The following is a 21,102-nucleotide window of genomic DNA, read 5'->3' as shown; positions in this document are numbered from 1 at the left end:
AAGAGCTTTGAACCTAAAAAGAAAATTCCAACAAAACAACAAATTCTACAAGGAGTACAAAGAGTTCATGACGGATGTTGTAGATAAAGGTTTTGCCATCAGAATGACACCTGAACAAAAGACAAGGCAAATCAAAGCAAAAGGAGCTGGTATATTCCACACCACGGCGTGTACCATCCAAAAAAGCGTAAACTGAGGGTGGTTTTTGATTGCGGTGCAACTTACCAGGGCACATCTCTGAATGCACGTCTTCTCCAAGGCCCAGATTTAACCAACAGTCTTATTGGTGTCCTTACAAGATTCCGGCAGAAGAACATTGCATTCATGGCAGATATTGAAGCCATGTTCCATCAGGTCAAGGTGCCAGAGGAAGACTCAGATCTTCTCACATTCTTGTGGTGGCCCGATGGAGATCTCAGTAGTGAGCTAGAAGAGTACCAAATGGTTGTACACATCTTTGGAGCAACATCCTCACCTAGTTGTGCCAACTTTGCCCTACAACAGTGTGCAAGAGACAATGTGGATGACTTTAGCCCAGAGGCTGTCTCTTCGATGCTAAGACATTTTTATGTGGACGATTGCCTAAAATCAATGGAAGACGAGAGGAAGGCAGTGATAATCGCTCACAAACTTAAAACCCTGTGCAGTAAGGGTGGTTTTAAGTTAAACAAATGGGTAAGCAACAGCAGAGCTCTACTACAAACAATACCAGAGGAAAGTAGATCAAAGGAAATCAAGGATCTGGATAAAAATACCCTACCTGTTGAAAGAGCTCTCGGAGTTCAGTGGTGCACGGAAACGGACTCATTCCATTTCAAATTCACTCCTCAGGATAAACCACTTACCAGGAGAGGTAGTCTGTCAGTAGTGAGCTCTATATTTGATCCGCTGGGTATGTTGTCCCCTGTGATCCTCCCTGCAAAGCAAATCTTGCAAACATTAACAGGAATAAGGCTAGGATGGGACGAAAATATTCCTGAAGAACGTAAGGAACAGTGGTTGAGCTGGCTACACCACTTGCAATTACTGAGAGACTTCAAAGTCAAAAGATGCATCACACCACTCAACTTTGGAGATCCAGTCTCAGCTCAGCTTCACCACTTTGGAGATGCTAGTGAAAGTAGTTACGGAACGGTGTCTTACCTTCGCCTAATGAACAAAGCAAACGCAGTTCATTGTTCCTTTATCATGGGTAAGGCCAGAGTAGTTCCACTCAAACCTGTGACCATCCCAAGAATGGAGCTTAACGCTGCCACTGTAGCCGTCCGGATGGACCGAATGTTACAGGAAGAGTTGGAGCTTAAACTCCAGCCATCCGTGTTTTGGACTGACAGCACGTCTGTGCTGAAGTACATACAAAATGAAACTACAAGATTTCACACCTTCGTTGCCAACAGAGTCACAGTCATTCGATCTGCTTCAGAGACTTCCCAATGGAGGTATGTTAATGGTTGCCTGAATCCAGCTGACTGTGTTTCAAGGGGAATCTCTGTAAGTCGCTTTCTGAGAGATGAAACCTGGTTAAGGGGACCAGAGTTCCTCAGTCTCCCTGAGCATCAGTGGCCTAAATCTCCAGATTTGACTCTAACAACCAACGACCCTGGAGATTTAGAGCCCCTCACTCCAAATCACCTTTTGCTGCTCAAATCAAAACCATTTCTTCCGCCTGGTGTCTTCAATCCGAGCGACTGCCACGGGAAGAGAAGATGGTGCCAAATTCAGTACATGGCCAACTTAATTTGGAAGCGATGGACCAAAGAATACCTACCGGAACTCCAAATAAGGCAAAAGTGGAACAGGAAAAGGAGGAAAATGCTCCAAGAAATTCCTGGCTCATGGGACGAATAACGCAAGTCTTGCCAGACTCGAGAGGTTTTGTACGACAAGTGGAAGTACAGACAAAAACCAGCACACTCCGTCGACCCATCACAAAGCTGGTACTACTGGTCGAGTCCCAAAATGAGCTCTAGCCCCCTTCCCCTCTTGCACCACACAAGCACATAGTCACACGGATTAACACACGGACTCATGTGTTAATACACATTCGCCCTACAAAGGGTCAGAAGCCCTGAGGATGGACACTATATCGCATTGGACTTCATAGGAATTATAGTAGTTAACAAACAAATGTTTTGTATTGGCTCTCCATTTCATGTTTATTAGTAATTGTCATGTGTGATTCAATAACAATTAGGGGCCGGAGTGTAGGAGCCAAAACGTTGATTTATTATTTTGATTATTTAATCATTTAATGTATGTAATGCAGTATAATTGATTGGTGTCAGGTGATCGTGATCCACGGCTGGGCGGAGCGGCTGATTGGTGCTGCGATTGACTCAGCTGGTTAAAAGAGTCCTGCTGATTATACTCTGGGTTCTAGTTTGGTTGTGAAGCCACACGGTTTTTTGACCGCTGCATTGCACTGCAGAGAAGAGAAGATTTGTTTATTTAAATGACGAACACTGTTTCAACCTCGTCTGGTAAGATACCTTCATGTGTGTGTTTTAAAGAAGAGAACGACCAGTGTGGAAATGGAAATGATAACATGGAAATAAATGTACCAAAAACAAACATATTTCTGAGTGATGTGTGAGCGCGTCGGCCAGGCGCTAAAACCAAAGAACAGAAAAGAGCTTAAGAAAGGTGGAAAGAAGGCTCTTTTAAACTATAATGGTGAACATTTTACTTGTGCCTGTTATTAAGAAAGGTTGGTCTTGATGTACAGAAAGAAACCCGATTTGCCTTGGGTTATAGATCTAACATATCTGTGGTTGATTCCAAAGCTCAAATAAATTAAGTTTTTATAAGAAGTTTAGAAAAGTAGGTACAAAATGATGTCTAAATGTTATACATTCTGTTCCTTGTCTGTTTATCACCACCCGTCATAACTCACATTTTTTCTATTTCAACCGTCTTTGTGCAGACATGAAAATACACACTATTAATCAATATGTCTGGCAGGTACATGTTTCTTTCTTTCTTTGACTGTAAGGCAATATAATCAAAACCACACCTAATTGGCTGCCTGCAGAGTTGATCTTGATGAACTAAACAGCTTATCTGCTGTGTAGTTAGTAACACATTGATAGTGAAAAAGACAGTTTGTAAGCTCCAAAACACTCGTATAATTATAAATTAGGTTGCAAATGGCAATACATAATGCAAGAGTGAGAGAGCAAGAATGTTCTCACAGAGCAGTTTGAGCTGTGTGCAGTCAATCAATAAATATTCATCCTTCCAGCTGTTTTCTACCAAAATCAAGAGATCAACTTGGGACAAGTTATGTGTGAACCTATTGGCATCTCATGAAACTTGAGTAAGAAGTTGTAAGTTGCAAACTGCTCTGGATTTTCCTTTATTTTTACATCTTTTGCTTTAAAGCTGATTTTAACCCATTACAGCAGCCCACCCAAATCAACTCCCTGATGGCCAATTATTATGGTATTATTAACTTCCAACCAGCAGAAAACTTTACTCCGCATTGACTCTAAAGCCTCCCTGTTTGGGCAAGGGCAGCCTAAATGTTTACAAAACTTTTCCTGTGAACAACATATTGCACATACTATCAATCTACTCTATGGTGTATCACTGGAGTTGTACCTTAGACGGATTAATTTCATTGTATTGATTGATTGATCAATACAATGAATTACAAAAAATAATACAATGACAACAAAATGCAAATGCAATACAATCCTATTTCTCAGAAGTCACAACTCACAACCCTTCTGAAGGAGCTTTTAATCTTACATATAATGCGCTACTGTATATGAAGTACTATTCGAGTTAACTGACTGCATCGACAGGCTCTCAGAGGAAGCTTTTAAATTGGACCTCAGAGGGCCGCGCTTTCCGTAGAGTCCTGTGAAGTTAGATTTTACAGTTGAGTTGCGCCAGTGTGTCATTGGTACCGTATAAGAGACCCTACTGTAAAATATTAAAGGCCCAGGTCAACTGGGGGCCCTCATATTGCTCTCATTACTTATTGACGCACCCCTATCTGTGTGCAGCTAGTGAGCCTGTGGGTGTGTTTGGAGAGACAGAGCGGAGATGGTTGACATGGGCAAACACTCACCGGCGCACACACACTTTCAAGCATTCACACAGCCAGAAATAGACCTGAACGGAAAACTTACTGTAAATGCTGCACACAGGGGTGTTCACATATGCAGCAGTCTCATAGAGTAGTGATATACATAATACAGTATAACTTTCCAATTACTACGCTGTGTGTATTACAGGGCCTGTGTGCATGTTTGTTTATGATTGCTGCTAAGGTTGCATGTAAGCTTATTAGTGTTTGCAAATGTGTGCATCTTTTATGCATATACGTTTGCATGCAAAAGTATGTTTTCATGCACGATTACTATAAGACATGATATCTGTTCTGAACACGTGTGTGCACTTTTATGCATTTATTTCTACTTGTGGGAGCGCACATATGCTCAGTGTCGATGATGCATTTCTGGCTGTGTGTGTGTGTGTGTGTTTGTTTATGTGAGCTGCCATGCATGTTCCTATTGTCTAATCTAAGTGATGTGAATTTGAGGTTTAACTTCCAGTGAATTATTTATCCCTGCCACAGCCTTGGCACCTGCACTGGCCAAAGGTCTGAAAACATATACCCCACATACACACACATCTTACATGTACTGCATGTACGTGTATACAAATTATACAGCCAAAGCAGCTATAAATATTTATCTTTCTCCTGCCTCATATTTATTTCATCCAACAGAGCTCACATCAGAGGGGCAGTGGGATGGTGAGGATATCCAGGGACAGAAAGCAGGAGGTGACAGAGAGAAATGGATAAAGATGGAGGAGGAAGTCAAAGAGACAGGAAAAAGAAATGGATATAAAGATTAAGGTGAAAAAAGACAAAAGAAACGAGGATAAATAGCAAAAGTGTGCAAGGGAGAGAATGAAAAGAGGTAAACATTAAAAGTTATTAGTGCATGAATAAAAACAAAAAAAAGGTAGAAATAAAAGAACATTTTTTTTAAAATACTGACAAAATAGAAGTACATTGGTTGAAGCTGTACCTTATACTCAGAAACTATTCATTATTTAGCTGTTGAATATTGAGTAAGGATCATAAATAAAACAACAGTTGGAAACAATGTAAGATTTCAATTTTCTTGAGGAATCCTGAAAAGCTTTGCTGTATCGGACATGGGTTGCAATAGGTAGTCATTACGAGAAAAACAATAGTCATAATTCAGCTGGAGCCAAAAGGAGCATCTCTCTGAGCTGTGAATCTGTCGGCGGTGTAACACAGTCCGGCTTTAAACAGTCCGGCTTTAAACAGCTGTGGATCTCAACAGGCAGTTTCTAGCAGGGAGTGGAGCTCAGGGCTACCTGACTGTGTAAAGCCTGTTCTGCCTTCAGCTCATATGGAGTGATGCAGCCAGGTTCCCAAGCAGATCAAAGCAGGGCGATGAGGAGCATTTTCACATTTACAGTGGATTTAAATACTGATCTTAAGATTTTACTTCATTTTTGTAACCATTTGAAACTCCATGGTTTGATCCCAGCTTGTATTTGTTAGCTTTTCTGCCATAGCTATCAACATTTGCTAAACTGAAGTCTTATGTTTGCTTTCATTCATCATGTTTCCCTTTTAAACATGGCGTCTTATTGCTATTTCTTTTTAGGGTGTCTTCCTCATTAATTTGGTCTATGTTTATGGCTTACATTTTAAATATAATTATTATTGAATTGCTTTTTGTTTTACTTTGTCTGGCACGTGTTCAGCCTTTTTACTTGAATGTCCTTTTGCCCATGAACCACTTTGCAACAAATCACAATATTTGAGTATCCGTTGAAAAACATATTACTTATAAGTGTAATGTTATGCGAGTGTAAGATACAGAATCTGGCCCTACAGTATATAAATATGCATTTTATCACTGCAGCTGGTCTGCTCTGAATGATCTCAGACATAGAAAGTGTTGTGTGTTTGATCATTCCTCAAAAAAAAACTATACGTCCAAACAATCTCATCAATCAAAATGATTTTTGATGTCTGGGAAATCTCTCTGGAGAATCCATCAGCATGCACGAACACGGGCCAAAGATCCTGCAGCAGAGAGCTCGTAAACTACAGCGAGACGCAGACCGCTTCCCCTCAGGAGGCTCAATACTCCACCGGTCACACTGGGAGCCAGCCAACCATGATTTCCAGGTCCTTCCTGAATCTGCAAATAAAACCTGGTCGGCTGGTAAAACACTTATAGTGTGGAATGTGGAGATACTGTATAACAGTAATCGCTTCTGATGGACAAAAAAGGCCCTTGTCTTGGATCTCGAAGAAGAAGAAGAAGAAGAAGAAGAAGAAGAAGAAGAAGAAGAAGAAGAAGAAGAAGAAGAAGAAGAAGAAGAAGAAGAAGAAGAAGAAGAAGAAGAAGAAGAAGAAGAAGAAGAAATAAGAAGAAAAGAAGAAAGAAGACATAAGAAGAAGAAGAAGAAGAAAGAAGATAAGAAGACAGAATAAGAAGAAGAAGAATAAGAAGAAGAAGAAGAGAAGAGAATAAGAAGACTAAAGAGAAGAAGAAGAAGAAGAAAAAAAAATAGAAGAAGAAGAAGAAGAAGAAAAGAAGAAGAAGAGAAGAGAAAAAAAATGAGAAGCAGAAGAAGAAGAAGAAGAAGACTTGTGTGTAGTGGGCCAGTATTAGGTTTGGAGCAGAGCTGTGTGTGGGGAGCCAGTTTGACGTTGATCCAACAGGGTGGGTCTGTCTGCTGCATGACACGGCCCGTCTGGCCCGCAGCTAAACCCCCCCCCCCCCCTGCAGTTATGTGTGCATAAGAGTCTAGGTGTAAGAGTGTGTGCATGCAAGCAATGTTGGTATTCATGTAGGTGATGAATGACTTTGGATGTTTGTGCATGAGTCTGTGTCTACATGTTAGTGGTGGTAAAGCATGTAAGTTGACATCACTGTGTACATTGACAGTGTAAAATGATATTTATATTGACAAATGTACTAGTATTTATATTTTATACACCTATATTTGATCTGTTTTATCCGTTAATGCGATAGGCATTTTTAAATACTTGAAGGAAATTAGATTTGAGGTATAATCTGGCATAAAGCATCTCTTCTCTTTAGAGATTAATGTCTTTTTATGCATGGTCCTTGTTCAATAACGATATATAATACAAATAACATATTTTAAATCACTTCCTAAAACTAATTTATTTATTAAAGCTTACATTAATAATGCCAGTACTCAATGTTACTCTACATCCTTGTTTTATTAGATTTTACTTTATTTTTTAAATGTGTTATATTGCTATTGTTGTATATTTCTCGGGGTGGAATGGGGATTGTTGGACCTGATATTCTGTTGCCGCCTGGACGGCTTGTTTTTTTTATCCATGGAAAGTACTTTGTAACTATGTTTTGAAAAGTGCTGTATAAATAAAGTGATTATTATTATTATTATTATTACTATAAACTGTATTAGTTTGTGAGAGACAGAGAAAGAGAGAAGGAAGAGAGAAGGAGAGCGACTCGGTGTCCATGTCCCTGTCCTCTCCCTGACCCTACCTAATGTTGCGTAACACGAGAGAAGGTTTCATGCCAGATGAGCCGCTGGAGAAGGGTGCTGGAAGGGTGTCAAGAGGGTGCGGGAGCTTACGTCTAAAACAATCAGATGAATATAATGATAAGAAATGAACTGGAAAAAGTGAGTCACCTCCTCAGCTGCCTCTCTCTCTCTTTTTGTTGTCTGTTCTCTTTTCTTCAGCTGAACTCAATGCTCTGGCTATGAAGAGAGAAATTACTCTGGGGAGAAGCTGAAGGCAGGAGGATTTGTTTTTAAATGAATATACCGCACTCACAGACATGCAAACACTCATCTGAGATATTACACCAATCCACACCCTCAAATTCAGTTTACAAGACACGCCATTTAGCCAGAGGAAATAGTGTAATGTCTTCTTTGTCTCTGGAAGAATTTAGTTAAGTGGGACAACAGTGCATCTGTGTGACACTGGTGGGTGTGGAGTTTAAAGGGCAAATACATTTGGCAGGGAGAGTGTGATACAATTATGGCCTTGAAGAGCCATTTGGGAGGTGTATCCTGTATCCTTATGAATGTACTAAAACATTATACTTGTGTTCCAAATCCATGTAATTCAAAATGATTTGGTTTCTTAATATTTAATGCAGATCCATGATATCCACAGAATAAAGATATTCAGTTGTTAAAACTGATTTCTACATGTTAAAAGCAACAATTTGGAAACAACATGAAAAAAGGACGAGCTGCAGAGAATTGATGAAAATCCCAGATCACCAGTAGTAAAATGAGAAGGGGCAGAGTCATACAAAAACTGAAAATGAATAAACAGTGTATTATACTTGGATGATTATGAAAGAGATGCACTTAATAAAGAAAAGTCAGGAGAAGAGTCCAAGGTTTTTTAATGGTTTCTTCTGTGAAGTTGGATGCTTTATTTTGTGGGATATGTGGATCTTGGCATTTATGGATCGTGGATTTAAGTCAATGCAGGCCACAAAAACTGTTGAATCCATTGATGTTGGCAGACTGAGATGATAAAGATACAAGCGAGCCTCGTCTGTCAAATAGCATTTATTTGTCTTTAGTTTCTTCAGATGTAGAAACTTCTTCTCTTTAACATTTTCCTACCTACAATTTCACTGCACTGTGAATGCAAACCATCAAACTTTGCATCCAAAGCTTGAGTATACATAAATATTTCCCCCTCATCCCTTTATTTAACCTTAAAACTTCCTCTCTGCTCTTTTCAAACAGAATGCAGTATCGAGCAGAGTCTGTGGAAAGAAAACAAACAGTGAAACTGTAGCCTGTAGCCAAGGAAACCCAGCTGATGAGCTTCCCCCCCCCCCCAACTCCCCTCGGCACATAGTGTACCGACAGAGTTTACCTGAATGATATCAGTACTCACATTTTGTACTTTAGTAAAAGTAGAACTACCAGTGTAGGAAAACAAGTTACAAGTAAAAGTCCTGCAATCAAAATGTTACTCAAGTAAAAAGTTCCAAAAGTAAAAGTAGTCATTATGCAGATCGGCCCATTTTAGAATAACATATATAATATGTTTTGATTATAATTATTGATGCATTAATGTGTTTAATGTGATGCATTAACTTGGTATGCTGCTGGGTTGCTTGTGAATGTTACTCCAGGTGTAACTAAAGTCTTATTTAAGTGGTGATAATATTTCATAGCATTAGTCCAAATCTGCAAAGTAACTAAAAGGTATTTAATAAGTGTAGTGGAGTAAAAGTACACTTTTTATCTTTGAATTGTAGTGGGGTAGAAGTGCAAAACAGCAACAAAGTTGTACTTAAGTATAGTACTTGTAAATGTACTTAGTTACTTTACACCACTGCATCTGAACCTGCAGCTGAAAGCTTGAGGTGCTGCCCTCTGTCTGGGTCTGGCTTTCTGCAATACGACTTCTCAAATATGTCCGTGCCAAATTCCTACTTTCTCACTTTTAGGTCTATACTTTTCCATTAAGAACCCTCCTTTTCAATAAAAAAACATTTCCCTTCTATACTCCCTGCTCGTGACAGCTCAAAGGGGAAGAAAATTCATATAAAACATATGTTGGCTACTCATAATCAAAACTTTCCATTGCACTCCCTCCCCTTAAGTGGACTGTTTCATAAGTGTACTGTTGTGTTCTGCTCTGAGAGCCTCCTGGGTGTGGGACTGTTGACCTGCTGGGCTAAATGTGCTGCCAAGTCTTTACCGTGAGAGAGAGGAGAGCAGAGGGCAGGGCACAGGACGGCACCGTGCCATCACAAACTTTGCCAACCTTGGCCGGAGCACCCATGTACCGACAGGAGGGGAAAAGACTAACAGCAATTGTTCGACTTAAGTAGTTATAGATGTGAAAACACACAGGAGGAAATGAGTAAGGAAAATAGATTATTTCGCACCTGCTTTCCCTCCGTCAGCCCCAGCTCTCAACCCGTCTCCTGGCCCAGACTCAGCCCTGGCATTTCCCCCCTTTTTCATTCACCTCCTCCCCAGACTTCAGCACCTCTCCTACAGTCCTTAGCCCTTTCCTCTAACTGTAACACCCTGTCCTGCTCTCTGTGCTTCAGCCTGAGCCTCCACCCTGCATTCCTGCTCCTCTGGCAGTGACCTTTATTCACCCGGCTGAACATTTCCACAGCTCAAACACCACCCTTTTGCATAGGCTTCAACCACTTCACAAAAACCAGCCAGTGAATGTAAATACGCTTTAACGGCAATGGTAGTCCTCTGAAAAGGATAAAGTAAGGAGTAAAAAATGAGGGCTTCATCATTTTTTTTCTTGGAATTTCAGTTTTGAGGGAAATATTACATTTATGTTGCTTGTTCTTTTGGTGTAAGTGACTAGATTATGTATTTGCTTTAATAATTAAGTAATAGTTAACCAAACATTAAGGCTGGGTATTGTTTGGAATGAGCCAGTAGTGTTATTACATCACCTGAGTTCACGTTTTAAGACCGAAAATGATCAGTTTTTAGAATAAGTTACATGAAGCAAACGGTTTTTGAGTCAGCTCAATTAAGGTACAAATCTAACACATAAAATAATACATTTCTACTTAACTCTACATGACCAAAATACACATTTAGCATTTTTTTTTAATGTACCTTCTGGCACTCCACATTACATATTTATATTGTTGACTTTGTATAAGGTTTTTTTTACCTGCCCCAGGGTAAATTATGAGTCACGACGTGTGGGGTTGCAGTGGTTTGTTAAAAGGTGCAGACGGATTTGCACTGACAACCTTGTTAACACTAACAGCCTCTGGTTAAGTCCAGCCTCATATCATACACCCACCTCTGCCACACCTTTGACCAGATGGGAAAACACAGACACCAACACACAAGTAAAAATAAGGAGCAACATTTAGCTGCTAACTTACGCTATCCAATCAGCGTGCCACACATTGCTTCGACATGTTGCACACTGATTGGATGAGTGATGTGGGTTAAAGGGGGAGGATGGGGGGGTTCGGGGCGACACTCAGGAGTGGAGGAAAGAAATGGAGAAAGCTCACCAGTGCATTAGGGACAGCACGGTGCAATTCGTTCCATTGGCAGAACTTCAAAGAGGAAGAGGAGAGGGATAATCCACCCCAACATTAGCCCGCGGATTCTTCCAACACCATCAACACACACACACACACACACACACACACACACACACACACACACACACACACACACACACACACACACACACACACACACACACACACACACACCACACACACACACACACACACACACACACACACACACACACACACACACCACACACACACACACCACACACACCCACACACACACACACACACACACACACACACACACACACACACACACACACACACACACCACACACACACACACACACACACACACACACACACACACACACACACACACACAAAAGCATCAGGCTGCAGGGTCTGGTCGCGGGGTCTGATTGGGTTGGGGTCTAGGGATGACGGTCTGGATGGATAGGGGGGATTTTTCAATTTGCCAGCAAATCAGAGATGATTGGAGTACTCTCTCACGCACAGATACACACTTGCTTTAATGCACACACACAAACACAATGCTTAACACACATTACAAGTCCATCTCCACGGACAAGACCAAGCGCTTGAACCCAGAGAGGGAAAAAACATCTGCTCACAACACTGAATAGAGCTACAAATCTAGTAAAATGGATAACAAATATGGGTCAACTTTGAAGGAGAAGGTACTGTTTTTTAAATCTGTGTGAGAAACATAACCGTAAGAAAGAAAGAAGAGAAAATGAAGTGGGGGGTTAAAGTGGGAAGGAAAGAGAAGGCAACTGAAGAAGAGAAATAGAGTTTGTATATATCGACAGCCACTAGCATCAGTAGCGGTGAGCTGTCAACACTCGCCCGGCCAATACGGGACCAATTGATGATCAATCCTCCTCATGGGAGACCTGCCAGCGCCAAACACAATCAATTCTGCTCCCTGTGTCAGGCCGTCGAACCATGCTGAAGAGGAACTCTGCTCGATTCGAAACAGCCAAGATTCAAGAACTTGTCGATGTTCAAACGGCCTCAGAACAGATCACATAGTAATCATGTCGTCACCCATGTTTTGTTCTGCTATTGTAGCATCCCTTATGGACTAATGAGATGACTTGTGAAATGCAAGATCCTTTTAAGTTCAGACAACATCCAGGGTTGTACAGTATAATAGCAGAGAGAACACAATGCAAATACAAGGTGAAGTAGAGGATACCATTTTATAACAAATATTCACCAAAGGAGTGTCCCAATGCCAACTTGGGAGTAGTCAAGTGTCTTAATGAGTGACATATTTCTGGTCACTGCCAACTGTGCCCAAGTGCTTATTAAGATATTAAGTGTTTGGTAGTTTAAGGGTTTAACATGATTACGAAGTTTTGATATAACTCTTGCTTAAGCTCAAATGCTTTGTTGGATTCTGTCTGTTGAAATAGTTATGGCTGTAAATATATCTCAAACACATTGAAGGGTAGTTAACTGTTAATGTGTGTTGATATTGTTAGACCGGTGGCGAGCCGTCATGGCCCTCTAGGCCCTCTGTGAGGGCCTAAGATATTCCAAAAAATAATATTTGAAAACATTAAAAAAAAAAAAAAGATTTTTTTGTTGTTACATTTTTCATTAGTTTTACCAAAATAACTTGATTTAATTGTATTTAAAATAATATTTCCAAAGAAATAAATCCTTCAAATCTGCCTGTTCAGTTTCTGTTGGAATGTGAAGGGTTAAATGCCGTCTCTGCGAGTTATGTGAAGACGGGAGAGCTTGTTGGTCCCTCTCTACATTCACAGAGGGCCCAGCTATAGTAACTCAACGAGAGAGTAATGTCAAATGACGGTACAATTGACCAATCATATCTTCCCTCTAAATGGGCGGGCTTTATTTTCGCGGACTTTATGACAAGTTCCGCCCGCTGTGAGGTCTATGCAAGTGGTGCAGTGATGCGTCCTAAAACCCGGAAGTAAGCTTCGCCCGGATTCCCTCGACAGAAATCAATGGGATTTCTCCATAGGATTTTGGAAAATAGCTCGAAATAAGGTCTGTGGAAAACGAACCTGTTAGATAAATGCACGTTTTGTTCAGCCGGGTAATATCCACATGTCTACCCTACTTTTATAATTTTCGAATCATAAATCTAATCGATAGATTTATGATCGATAGATTTATAATTAGCATAAGTTCGTTCATGATGGCTCACTTCAGTGATAGTGATGGTTGCGAAATTATTAACCGAGTCATTTTCAAGATTGAGTTACAATGATAAACTGGAGTGGCAAAGGATCAGCTGAATGACCCACAAGTGCTTCATCCAAAAGGACAGGAGGATGGACTTTGTGTTTAAGTGATTTGATCATCAAAGGTAGGCCTAAGTCATTTTCAATGTGGGCCGCCGTGCCGACTTAATTCATTTGTAATTGTTACTTGGCTGTGGGTGCCCTGTCATGATAGGTGTTTATATAAATGGTGTTGTTTTGTGTGGTAGAGGGTCGCTGTCATTGATACGTTTTGCACCCCGGGCCGCTGTTTTGATATTCCGCTGAAGTATACGCTGTGACGTAATAACTCTTCTTTTGTTTCGAGGGAAGGGGGGTCAGAGGGCCTAGGTATAAAAGTCACGGCTCGCCACTGTGTTAGACATGCAATCATTTCCAAAACATATTGTAGACATATGTATCTGAAGGTCAGTCATACATTTCTAAATTACCTACAACTGCTTTTTCAGTTATAGTAAGTCATAAAACGTGCTTTTGACTGCATACTGCCAACAACTGGACTAGTCTTATTCAGTAGAATAGTTTTTCGATATCTCCAAATACAACTTGTAATAGTATAAGAAAAGTATTCATCAAGTCTGGCTTAAATATACTGTATGTTGGCATTTGTCAGATGTGGGACACACTTACAGTAGTTACTTCCTGGAGGCTCTCTAATGCAGACATAAGACTTTAAATATAGATATTAGGATACAATGCTACTTACTTTAGTATGAATTGTACTACTCAAATGTTTAAAAAGCTTTTAGTGTCCCCTACAAACGTCTGTTGTTAATTAGTCCTGTTGTGTTGTGTAAACATAGACTTTCTACTCAATTAAATATGTATAATACTGCCAGGTTTTCCACATGGACGAACAAGTAAACGGGGGATAAGATCAATGCAAAGACGGCTGTTTTTGTGGTGCTTTGCATACTGGAAGATCAATGTTCAATAAGGTATTATTTTCGACTGACAGTCTTCAATTGTTTTACCTTTTATTGATGGGATGAGTTAACCTTAGAGACTTTGAGTGGTATGGTTCACTTCTACTACACACATATATCGATAAAGAAGAGGTCAAGAGGGAGAGGTGTTATGGAGTGTACGGATGCACTGAATGGTCAGGAAGTTAGCAAGGCCTGCAACGATCAATAAACCAGACCAATGGAGACCATTGTGGTAAGACTTCAGTTACACAAGTCTATAGGAAACAAACGCCTCCATAGAGTATTGTTTCCATCGCAGGGATAACTATATATCCATCATAATCTTCACAGATACAGACTCATAACCTTACGTACATCTACAGTAGATGATTGATGGCACACTGACATTTTAATCCAAATTATGAATTGGATCAGCCACTTGTAAAATGTTTTTCTGCTTTCATGGGAAATTATTTCAAGTTAAGAGGTGCAAAAATGTTATCTAAAAGCCAAATTAACCCAGCAGCCGTAGCATGCTGATCAATTGGTCTAATCAGAACTTATTTAATTCACTCAGATTGTATTACCTGCTGAGGCTGAACGAGAAAACAATTTCTCTGTTTGTTAATTATTCCTTTAGTTTGTCACAGAGTGGTGGGTCGTTTGGTTGACATGCAGTCACCTAATTGCCAAAGGGTGGCCTACTGAGAGCCAAATTACTGTGTATTAATAAAGCTGGAACCTACTAAGGAGTGCCAACCACACCATATCAAATCACATGCAAATAAATGAAAGAAAACACTAAACAGTATAGGACAAGAGATCATTTGGTTTTCGTTACAGTCTGCCGAAAGAAAGTTGATTTAAGCTGGTTGTTAGGAGGATTTGTGGAGGAAACGTTTTCATCACAGATTCTCTTTGGTAGATTAAGTGTCATAAAGTAAGCAAATACCATGGCATGTTTTTTAGATTGCGGTTAAGATATAAAACATTTGTCCAAACATCAGAAGCAACATAGCAATCTAGCTGCCTGTCCTTGGCAGGCCAGGGTAAACTGTATCCCCCTTACACCAGGGTTGCGGTAAATGTTTGGCTGTAGGCAGCGCACGGTCATTCAGATTCTGTAGGGTAGATTGCAGGGTCAGAGAGAGGTTTTGAGGGCACCAGTGCAGAGAATGCCAATGAACTATCAGAGCAAACATGAGCCTGCAGTGAGGTTATGAGAATGGGCACAACCAATCCGAGAAACCAAGCAAGGAAATGTACATAGTGGTTAGCATTCAGCTGCCAAGTGTGAGCTACGATCCTGAATGAAGTGGGGGAATACTTCTGACCGACCTCAAAACTGGAAGACTTAAGTTCTGGTTTATACTGAACTGTAGTAAACATTTATTTTGTCATTATTATAACTGGTGAATAAGCAGCTCCGGAAAGCAGACTAGAAGTTTCATGGAAGATTATCTTACATTTTTACTTTTATTGTTCATCAGTTTTGATTCAACACAAAAATAAAAGTAAATCCCTAGAGGCCCGAGGTTCTGCTGGGAATAAACTAAGGTGGGTAACTAACTATGCAGTACGGCTAACTACTTACCCTAAAAACCTTTAATAATGTTATCAGTCAAAGCTACAATTGCTAGTATAAATACTGAAACACTCCAAGAATCCTTTCAACCAAGACAGCCCAAAAATATCAAGAACATACCTGTCAAATATTTTTTGGGACGATCCAAGCCTGAAAGACCTTTTCCTTAAAGAGCCTGTGACAGCCTCCCAGCAACTGTTGTGCAATGAAATATTGGGCTACTAGTAATCTCGAACCGTCAGTTTAAAAAAGAAAAAGCGATACCGTTCCGTTAAATATCAATAATTTCGAACATCGCGGGGAAATTCCTTCGACTCATTTTGAAGTTTTGGGGGAAGCCGGAAGTGACGTCAATGCGGGAACGCTTCACTGTGCGGCGAGAGAGCCAAACACGGACAAAGTGTGTTGTCATGCGTAGAAATGGTGAATTACTGAGTTTAGGCACGTTAATAACGTTTTAATGAAGTTGACTACAGTATATTCATATTTGTCAATGCTTTCATGTCAATTCAGCGAACATAAACATAAATGATCGTGGTGAAGATGATGATTACATTAGGATTACAAATCGGTAGTGAGAGCTACTGAATTTCCTCCCGTAGGATGTGATATAAAAACAAATCGATTATTTTTGTAGTTGTAAACTCAAGTGGATGAAACTACATTTATTAGTGCTTTCATGTCAATTCGGCGAACATATGATAGATTAAATGATCGTGAGAATGATGATTACAAATCGTTTGTTTGTGCCGGTCTGCATTTCCTGATGAGAAAACAAACCAATGCATTTTGTAGTTGTAGTACACCAACATGGATTAAACGTAGGGGTGTAACGGTATCCGTATTCGTCCCGTACCGTCACGGTTCGGCACACAAAGTCACACAACGAATACGCATTTTTTTTACGAGTGGGAAAAAAGTCATTCAGGGCAGTATCCACTACACTATATATAATCCAGGGGGCGGTATTGCGACTAAAAGCTGTTTGCCAGCCGCCCTTAAACAACAAATGAAGAACAAGAAGAAACACAACAACAAAACGAACAAAATACAAGAAGAAGAAAAGTTAGTATGGCGATTTCAGATAACACACAGGAGCTAGAACCCACCTGCTTCTTTTAAATCAGCTGTGTGGGAACATTTCGGGTTCCCTGTGGACTACAATAACGATGGAGTGCGAGTGGTGGATCGGACGAGGACGGTGTGTCGCCGTTGTTCTACAGTGGTGCGGTATGCTAATGGTAACACACGCCAAACATGCTAAATCATATCAGAAGGCATCACCCAGATTTGCCAATCACCGAACCGAACCGTGACTTCTGTGAACCGTTACACCCCTAATTAAACGTGTGGTTTTTTCACCACAATGTTGGGGAAATTAATGGATAAAATGCACGGATTATTATTATTATTATTCCCACTCCGATCGGGACACTAGGTCCACCGTTTCCCCGCAGCGAGGCTCCCCCCGTTGACAGTTTACGTGGGCTGGGTGCAGTCGCGGACTGGCCATCGGGACGAATCCCGATGGGCCGGTACCGAAGTGGGCCGGTCGGATAAGTCACTAGCACATCCCCCATAGGCGGCGCGTGAGGCTCAGGTTTGGGAAGGCTAAATAACTTTTTTTACGCCTCCGGCGTCTATAGAAAAGAGATCAACTCAGTGTGCGGAGTTTAAATCTCTCAAGTCATATTACAGGATAAAGGAAATACAGTTTAAACTGCCGTATGCAGAGAAGACGCCGACGTGTCGCACTTATCATTCATATTACATCATCAATCAGATCATCGATCATATAATATCATAATATATCATATTTCCTTATCTGAGTCAGCTTCTCCAGCCGTATCTGGCCGTGCAACACTTACAGTGTCACATACTGTATGCAGAAGTATTATTTTAAGCAACACATTATGTTGACCAAACACTCGAGTCAAATGTAATTAAAGTCAGATCCACTCGTGTCTTAGACGTGAACGCGCTCTCAGCTGGTGAGAGAAACCCTGGCTTGATTTACCGAGTTGATAACCAGCGTCGTAGGACCGCTTAGCGAGATCTCGTTTGTTAGTTTGTTGTTGTTAGTTTGTTTGTTACTCAAACATATCCAGGGTATGTTGAACTGGCTTCATAGTACAGGGCACAGGTGGCTAGCAGCGCTAATGTCAAAGACACAGACATTGCATTATATTTGTATTTTACCAGGATGCAGTGACACAAATATTTACATATTTACATTTACTATCTACAGCACCCGCCGCCCCTGACATCCCCCACTCCCCCCGTTGACAATTTACTAGCGGTACCGAAGTGGGCCGGTCGAGAGTCCCGGGATGATTTTTAGTCCCAGTCCACCACTGGCTACATGACCGTATGATCGCCCATATTGACGCACCTCATTCCTAAACTTCTAACAGATACAACATAAACCGATCCTTCAGCCTCATATGAGCTCTCAGACACGTTCAAAATTAAACTGTCATCGCTGTCTGAGCTTGCTGCTGTGTGCGCCATCGTGCGTTTACATGCAGATGCTGGGATCCTGAACGGTGCAGCTGGAGCGCTGTGCCCGCAATGATGTCACACATAATTTGGCGGGACTTGAAGAATCCCCGAGAAGATCCAGAAAATGGTCAACATTGAAGGGCAGATTAATGGTTATCAAAGTACAAATATCCCAAATCAGTTCAGTAACGGTTTCAAGGGGACAATATTTACTCAAATTGATGGGTTTGGATGATGGGGGAAACTCGTGTCACAGGCTCTTTAAGCTTCACTTCAATCAGCTGATTCTTCTGTTGACCTCTGACCACAAGTCAAAGCAGCTTCATAAGAAAGCTTAAATCAAAAATGTTGCGTTTGATACATTTAAGAAAAAAAACTAAAACTGGTGTTTGATGACTATTCTTTACCGGTCGATACCAAAAGCCCAAGTATCAGTATCTTGACTGAAAATGTCCAATCAGAGCATCCCTAGTAATTTACCTTGATTAAACAAACAAAATCACACCATTCCTAGAAAGGACTAAATTACAAACCCCCTATTACGACTAGTACTCAGAAGTACACCACGCTTTAACATGGCTGATAGTCCGTGACTACCACAGAAGCAGCTCCACTTGGGTTTAGATCCGGCAGGCAGTTCCTCTGTGTGTAAATCCCTCAGCAGAACTATGGAGTCCCTTGGCAGCATATTCTCCGTCAAGCTACAAATAAAAGCCTTCCTCTACATGACATGCTGTTGCACAAACATGAGCATATTTGTCTCTGGGGAACTCCATGCAGTGGTGCTCAGCAAAGAGCTCATGAGAACATAGTGTACCCTCGTTCAGAAAAAAGACAGAATTCCATACTATAATAAGTTGGTAACACTCCAACCCACACACTACTCTATTAGTGACTTTCCACACCCCAAGAGACAAACATACACTTCTGTGATCACCGTCACCTGAGACTGAATTTCAAATCCTTCTGTCCTAAATCAAGGAGCACACAAACCAAAGCACACCTAGAAAACAGGTCATGTCAAAAACAGGTCAAAACATGTGTTGTCTTTCACATATAGTGAACAAACTGTCACAGTGAACAAATCTAATGAATTCTGTGCAGTGGGTGGATATTCACTTCAACACTGGGCTACCATTTATTCAATCATTCATTCATTTCATTATGCCTTCATCCTTCAGGCTATTCATTCATTTAACATTAATATTAATGAAAGCAAAAATCAACTCTTTATGATACTGTCAATAATACTTTAAATGAACATTCTGAAAAAACGAAATTAGCCCTTAAACTCAAAACTGGTTGGTTTAAGCACTGATCATATAATACCGGCATGTGCAAACACACACAGATAGAGACAATGGGCAAAATTAGCTCCTGTCTGAATAATGCATTGCAGAGAGCAACAAGTGTCAGTGGCTTCATACCAAACACACACAGATATTTTGGACTCACCCTCTCCAGGTCTTGTCGGAGGTGTGTGAAGAGTTTGAGGCGTCTGTAGAGGACGTCCTGCTCCTGTTGGGCCAGGTTGTCCACCTCGTCCCTCTTCAAGGTCATCAGAGGTCGGTTAAAGTTTGACTTCCTCTTCATCTTCCAGAACTGATATAAAAAGTCCACCTTGATGAAGAGACAAAATATAAATATTTATATAAAAATCTGTTTACTTACAGTGGTAGCCGTCCTTTAAAAGTGAAAAAAGCTTTTGACAAAACCCTGTTTGTAAATCAGAGGGCACTTATTACTCCACGTTCTGAACAAAAGCCTCTGATTTATCAGACAGTTTACCTGTGGGAGCACTTTATTTAATGCACTCGAGCCTGCACTCTAAATGCAACTCATCAATACCACATAATTAAATTCAATTATTTGTGGAAGCCACACTCTCAAATAATATATGATTTACTGTGAATTTCAAACCCTGGGAAACGATCAGACTAATGTTGTGCAGGTAAATGTAGAGACCTAATCAAGTTGTATTTATTATCATTTTATAATATATAAAGCTCACATGGACAAAAAGTGCTCCATAGAACAGCCAATCAGCTTCTTTTTCTTAATAGACAAAAAACATCTACATTACTTTTAAAGTTTTTGCACATGTGTTGCCTGTTTGCATGAACAGGCGTTGCTATTCTGACCTGCCTCATCAGCGAGCTTTGTCAAGTGTCTTCATCATTATGCTTTATTTATGCCTGATGCCCTGTCTAGAGGAGGTATTTTGTGTACATGGAGGTTTATCTATTACAGTGAATTACAAATATATAGCATCTTTTCTACTCATTTGAATAAGACAAATCATAGTTTTTGAGTTTAGAGGTGTAACGATTGATAGACAAATCAGTTGATTGTAGGGGTGTAACGGTACACGTACCGAAATTATTCGGTACGGGCCCTTCGGTTCGGTACAGATGTGTACCGAAGTGTACCGAACGAATATAACGTTAAACGTAAAAAATTGAGAACGTGAACAACTTTTTGGAAGTAATCTCAGGTGCTGCGTCTCAGCATTCAGAGTAACTTGCTCACATTGGGTTCAACGCGTCATAGAGCGAGCAAGTCATTTCATTGGACGAGAGGCATACTATGAGAGCTGGTCAGAGGGATGCGTTCATATGTAGTCAGTAATTTGAGGAACTGTCGAAAATTAATGGCGAACGCAGATAAAGTTGAGCTCGAAAATCCTCCAGCATCATTGAAGTCTCCGGTTTGGGAACATTTTGGTTTCGCAGTTACGTACAAGGATGACGGACAAAGAC

At 40.6% G+C, this 21,102-nt stretch overlaps 1 protein-coding gene across 2 annotated transcripts in view; it reads right to left on the bottom strand.

The window, feature by feature from the left end:
- The window catches only part of jade2 (jade family PHD finger 2), a 218,792-nt gene that overhangs the window by 53,115 nt on the left and 144,575 nt on the right, over positions 1-21,102 (bottom strand). For both annotated transcript variants that reach the window (XM_034206657.1, XM_034206658.1), the window contains exon 10: positions 19,799-19,963. In XM_034206657.1, coding sequence (XP_034062548.1) covers positions 19,799-19,963 — 165 coding nt within the window. The remainder of the gene's footprint in view (positions 1-19,798; positions 19,964-21,102) is intronic.

The sequence above is a fragment of the Gymnodraco acuticeps genome, unplaced genomic scaffold (assembly GCF_902827175.1).
Source record: "Gymnodraco acuticeps unplaced genomic scaffold, fGymAcu1.1, whole genome shotgun sequence".
Lineage (NCBI taxonomy): Eukaryota > Metazoa > Chordata > Actinopteri > Perciformes > Bathydraconidae > Gymnodraco > Gymnodraco acuticeps.
The sequence above is the reverse complement of the archived record's forward strand: the minus strand, read 5'-3'. Positions and strand labels throughout refer to the sequence as shown.